The 6,541-nt window shown below is 47.9% G+C and overlaps 1 protein-coding gene across 1 annotated transcript; it reads right to left on the bottom strand.

Annotated features, from left to right (window-relative positions):
* LOC107610910 lies at positions 4,809 to 6,266 on the bottom strand. Its single transcript, XM_016312889.1, has 2 exons — positions 5,674 to 6,266; positions 4,809 to 5,583 (listed from the first exon to the last, which is right to left on the bottom strand). Exons 1-2 carry the CDS (start codon positions 6,264 to 6,266, stop codon positions 4,809 to 4,811), a joined length of 1,368 nt encoding a protein of 455 aa, XP_016168375.1.

Here is a 6,541-nt window from a genome sequence, read left to right as displayed (position 1 = left end):
CCCAGAGTTGGGTACAAAGGCATTTTTACATGCCTAATGGGTGCAGGGATGTAAATGCCTTGACACCTCAGGATCTGTGAACCCCACAGGATCCACTCAGGATCTGTGGACCCCACAGGATCATCTCAGGATCTGTGGACCCCACAGGATCCCCACCTACCTCCACTCACCTCTTATCACCACTCTCTTTCACACAACCCCATAAACACTCTTCCCCAAAAACCCTTCACCAATCACCTCAAACTCTCTTCCCCATCACCTCTTCACCACTCACATCCATCCACTCTTCCCCATAAACCTACCTCATAAACTCCACCTACATTCAAAATTCAAAAACCAATTTCCCACCCAAACCCACCCATATGGCCGAACTTTAAACCCCCCTCCCTTCCCTATATAAAGACCTCCATTCTTCACCAAATTCACACAACACACCCCTCTACACTCTCCTTGGCCGAAGCCACATCTCCCTCTCCCTCTCCATATTTCTTCTTCTTCTTCTTCTATTCTTTTGTTTATTGCTTGAGGGCGAGCAATATTCTAAGTTTGGTGTGGTAAAAGCATAGCTTTTTTGTTTTTCCATTACCATTGATGGCACCCAAGAACGGAGAATCCTCTAGAAGAGGGAAAGGGAAGACAAAAGCTTCCACATCCGAGTCATGGGAGATGGAAAGGTTCATCTCCAAAGCCCATCAAGACCACTTCTATGATGCTTTCAATTGCGTTGGAAAGTAGAAATCCAGGGCTTTTAAGCAATATATAATAGTCCATACTTTGGCCAAGAATTGACGACGTAAACTGGCGTTCAACGCCAGCCTTCTGCCCAAATATAGCGTCCAGCGCCAGAAAAGGATCCAAAACCAGAGTTGAACGCCCAAACTGGCACAGAAACTGGCGTTCAACTCCACAAACCTTACTCACGTAAGGTATTACTTGGACGACCCAGTGCACTTGCTGGTTAGTTGTATCGAAGTTGTGACAATTATGAATTAAGATCAAAGCACCAAGCTTTGTAGCCATTACCAGGGATTGTTCGAGCCTGGACATCACAATTTCGTGCACCAATAAGGACCTGAAATAATGATGTGCTTATGTTTGCGTATTTTCAGCCAACCCGATGCGTTAGGAGCGTGCATCGGCAACAGAAGATGATACTGCATGATCGTATACTCCCATACTTAGATCGTGCCAACCTATTACATGTTGCTCGGTTGAATGATTATTGGTTCAAGCTTGATGAGCCGCTGATCAGTGCTTTTGTGGAGCGATGGCGTCCCGAGACGCATACGTTCCATATGCCATTTGGGGAGTGTACCATAATACTACAACATGTGGCATACCAGTTTGGCCTTCCTATTGACGGTCATCCAGTAAGTGGGTGCCTCAACGACTTCGAGCAGTTGATGGAGGGTGGCAAGCCTGCATGGGTGTGGTTTGGAGAGTTATTTGGTGAACTCCCACCGGATGATTGCATCGATGACTTCACAGTTTCTTTTTCTTGGTTCCAGAACAAGTTTAGAGTATTGCCCGCTCATGCGTCAGGGGAGACGGTTCAGATCTATGCACGGGGTTACATTATGATGTTGTTGTCCACCGCGCTGTTCACGGATAAGTCTGGTGCCAGGGTACACTTACGGTGGCTCCCGTATGTTGCAGACCTCGATGGACTCGGCAAGTACAGCTGGGCTTCGGCCACTTTGTCTTGGTTGTACAGGTGTCTCTGTAGGGTTGCGAATCGGAATGTAAAGAACCTCGCTGGACCGTTGTCACTACTAAAGTCTTGGATTTTTTGGCATTTCCCGGCATTCAGGCCTAGAGGGTTTGACGCTATTCTCTGGCCGCTTGCTGCGAGGTATATCATTTTGATGCAACATCATGGTTATGCATATGTTTGTATCATATTTTATAGGCTCACTTCTGGTCGCTTTGTAATGGAGCAGGTGGGGTCGGTTTCTTCCGTCGTCGGATGAGAAGGGACCTCGTGTGATTGCTACCCGACACAGATTAGATAGGCTGACTGGCGATGATGTAAGTTTGAATGTCTATAATGCTATGTGCTGCATTTCTATTTTCATATACTCGGTTGGTAATGTTGACTGATTTCCATGTTGCAGTTCATTTGGATGCTGTACAACAGTCTTGAGGTAATCCAAGTAGTCCATCCTGACATACTCTAGCCTGACCACACGCTTTTATGGAAGTCGACCACTGCGTTGATATACTTTGCGTCAATAGAGTGGTATCAAGTTGATAGGGTGTTATCCCAGCTCGGGGGAGTTCAGCACATCCCAGAGCCAACCATCAACATCGACTTCTTGTTATCGAAGGATGGTAGAGGACCCACTAGGTGGTTTCCGGAGGTATTCGCCACATGGCATCAGTGTTGGGATGAGAGACGTCAGAGCGTGCTTTCGTTTCAGTTGGTTCCAGACCCCCGTCCGTCTGCTGAATATCTCGACTGGTGGTTCCGTGTAGCACGTAGGTTCCTTTCACATGATCGTCTACTCATGGATCCTCAAGTGGGTGGAGTTCCCGTAGATGCTCCAGTTCGGGGTCATGTTGCTGCACCTGCTAGGCAGCAAGGACCAAATGTGCCTGACAATAGGCGGAGAGCGACCCATGCGCGTGTGGGGACTCGATACAGCCAGCCTGTTGGGGCAAGATTCGAGGATGCTCTTGGGATAGATGAGGATCTAGAGCATCACGATGATGATGGCGGTGATGGAGGTGATGATGGCGGTGACGGGGGAGATGATGGTGGAACTGGCCACCAGGGTCATCGAGGGGGTTGGGGGCATGGTGGTGGCGGGTGGTAGTACCTCCAGAGGGCATGTTGCTGGGCATCAGGGAGATACAGATGTTGTAGGGGTTGAGGGCTCTTTATTCCATTGTACTACTGAGGGTGGGAGTGGAGGTGTCCAGGCTGATGCGGCCACATTGTTCTCCGACTTCGGCAGCCCGAACCAGATGGAGCAGGTATTCGGCGCTGGTTCAGAGTTTTTTGCAGACTTTTCCCAGTTCGGGAGCCCAGCTGGTGATTACAGGCCACAGTTTGATGGTGTTACGGTGGATCTCAACGTCGACTTGAATGAAGTGCCGACTGGATATCAAGGAGGCGAATTTGCTTTGGGAGGCACTCCAGCATCTGCCTTTGGTGGACTGAGACAACACCCACCGCCTGTTCTGCTGGAGCCTGCAGATGCCGATGATAGCAGGCCCCCAGATGCGTTTGTCCCAGTCACGCAGCGGAGGAAGCGCGTGATCAAGCCGGCAAAGTGAGGCACAGGTTCACACATGTGTTAGTTATCGTTGGCGGATAGATCTTGGCCAGTGCGTAGTGTTGTTTTTATAGTTGGTCTTATGATTTATGTTACTTGTGTTAGGACTTCTTGGTCGAACTTAACTACCTTGTTCATTTCATACATGTTTTGCTACTTTATGGGTTTGTATCTTACCATTTGGTACATGTTTATATTTGGTACATGTTTTATGTTACTATCGTTTCCTATCTTTGACTGTGTTGTGCATGACGTAATATGTTTCGTTCGCGTATCACTACCATGAGGTAATACAAGATAAGTATAAGTCCAAACAAAAGCATAGTCAATGTAAATTAAGAACACACGAATTCAAGTACATATAGATCACCTTAACAAAGGCATATAACGAATGTAAACTTAAAAAGTACACGACATATTATACAGACGCATGAGCAATAGTAAACACTCATAAGCTAACGGCGCCTATGCATTGCTACCTTCATGCGATCCAGAAGCTCCCGGTCACTGTGGACAGTTTCTTCTGGTATGACCTGGGGTCCTACACAGTCCGCATCTCTTCGGTCTATCCGGATCTGCCTCATCCATACTATTCCTTATTCTAGTGCTCCGAGGTCTTCCAACTGTAGCCCGCATCATGCCGGGATTGGGGATGACACGAGGTCCCTCGTATACGGGTAAGAGATCATCCTGGATAGGCGGAGAGAAACCCATCTTGTAGACATTGAACACGGTCTTCATACGGTAGACTTCATCAACGTAAGTCCTCCAATCCAGTCTACAAAATGAGCATGCTGCAAGCACATGACGACACGGGTAGTGGATGGCTTGAAATTACCTACAGTCGCATGTGCGGGCGGATAGAGACACCCGACACACACTCATTGCAATCCTCCCCGCAGTCGGCGCAAGTTCCTCAACGACAAACTCAGAGTTTCCCCTGTCATACAGATCCACCCTCATATTTCTAGAGGCTTGTAGATTCCTCTCGATCGCCTTCACAAGGGTTTGACAAAATTCTTGCTTTGTCCCGACCTGAGACTCGGCCTCCTTTCCCTTCCTCACAAAGAGCTCGGCCAAACGCCCATATGTTGACTTAACTAACGAACCCACCGGGAGGTTGCGTGTACCCTTAAACACGGCGTTGATACACTCGGAGATGTTAGTCATCATATGACCATATCGACGACCACCATCCCGATATTGGGTCCACAACTCCAACTCAATCCTGTCGCACCATTCAACCATTGCAGGATCTTCCTTCCGCAAAATGTCCATGTAATACCGGTGATCCTCCTCAGTCTTTGCATATGCGGCATTCACGAGAATCCTCCGGGCTTCCTTAGACTTGTATGATAGTGCGAAGTTAGCCGCGATGTGTCACACACAAAATGCCCGGTATACTGTCGGTGGGAGCCATCCGCCGTCCTCCGCAAGCAAGGCAGCCTTGATGGCATTGTGTCGATCAGATATGACTAAAATGCCAGGTTGAGGGGTGACATGCTGGCGGAGGTGGCTGAGGAAAAACTTTCACGAATCCGTGTTTTCCCCTTCGACTAACCCGAAAGCCACTGAGAGAATGTTCGAGTTTCCATCCTGGGCAATAGCCATTTGAAGAGTGCCGCCATACTTCCCATACAAATGGGTCCCGTCGATGGATATCAGTGGCTTGCAATAGTTAAATGCCTCAATGCATGGAGGAAACGTCCAAAATAGTCGATGAAAGAAAACCGTTAACGCATCTACGATATTACCTATCCTTACTGGCGAAGTGCGCAAAAGCGCAATAGTACCCGATATATACAACTGAACCCTGATGATCCAACGTGGTATGTGGTTGTAAGACTCCTCCCAATCTCCATATATTTGAGCAATTGCCTTCTGCTTGCCCATCCAAACCTTCCTGTAGCTGGGCTTGAATCCAAACTTCGAAGACACCGCATTCTGTAACACCTTAACTGAGACCGATGCATCAGCCATCACCAATGACAGAATCGAGGCACATATGACATGGTAATCAAGCTGTCTATGATCCGTCGATATCTCCGTTGCTAGACACGTGTGTGGTTCGCTGTACTTTCTGACTTCCCAGTAGCCTTTCCTCTGCCTCATAGTGACACGGATCAGCCAGTTACAACCATTCCCGAACTGGACACACTTCCCATGATACTTCAACTGGTCGGACTCAAACACTTTATACTCTACACCCCGCCGAATATTATAACTCTTGATTGTTAGTACAGCTTCCTCTTTTGTTTCAAACCGTTGCCCGACCTCAAACTCGTTCGTGCCAATCACGCTAGGCCTTTCTCCATGAATCACAGGGTGATGCTAATCTACATTTGCGGCCTGGTTCATAGCTTCAAGGTCCAATGTGGTAAAGTGTCAAGGGTACTGCTGTGTACCACTGCTACCATGGGTTTGAGCTCCCCCGGCAAATGCAGTGTCCTCTTCACCGTCGCTCTCGTCACCAATAATTGGTGGCTCCGAATCTGACCCATCATCACCTATAGCCTCCGTAAACGGATCTCTCTCTCTTACCTCCATGAATGCGGGTACACCGTCCACTACATGTGCAGATCCCATAGCAGCTGCAAGCTGGCCGAAGCTCCGCCCATCACCCAAGTCATCACCCGGGACAGGCAAATCAGCAGCAAAAGATGGGGACAAAACAAGTGGAGTCACTGGTTGCCCTGTTGGAATGGCGGTGGAAGTCCCTTCTATGACGCTAGTGGGCAGTTTCGGAGCAGATCCCCCGCTACTGCCCTCCACGTCAACCATTCTGGCAAACAACTCCAGCGCGCCTAAGTCGGAAAATATTGATTGACTGTGAAATATAACTCGCATGTCGTCATCACCCAACATCGCGTACTTCCCAAACTTAACATAACCTTGCTTCAATGATATCGGAATACGAAAAAATAATTGCTTCACGCATTTTTTACCACACTTTCCAGCCTTCTCTAATATACTACTGTGCAAATCCATCAACGTCGTTGACGGAGTTATAAACACACCTATCTACTTTTTGCTAGAAAAAGTTACACCCTCACTTGTGTTTTCATCAATTTTTTTCCGGTGATGCACTAACAAGAAAATACTTTCCGCCATCTCTCACACCCTCAACAAATGTCCCGTGTGGCTCATCTGTTTGAAACTCGTTTATTTATAGAGTTTCTGACTGTGTAAATCGTCCTTAGGTCCTTAGGGTTACTAACTTGGGCATAAATCGTCCCAGCCCAGTTAGTGTTACGAACACAAAC

This window comes from Arachis ipaensis, chromosome B08 (assembly GCF_000816755.2).
Source record: "Arachis ipaensis cultivar K30076 chromosome B08, Araip1.1, whole genome shotgun sequence".
In the NCBI taxonomy this organism is placed as follows: domain Eukaryota; kingdom Viridiplantae; phylum Streptophyta; class Magnoliopsida; order Fabales; family Fabaceae; genus Arachis; species Arachis ipaensis.
The sequence above is the reverse complement of the archived record's forward strand: the minus strand, read 5'-3'. Positions and strand labels throughout refer to the sequence as shown.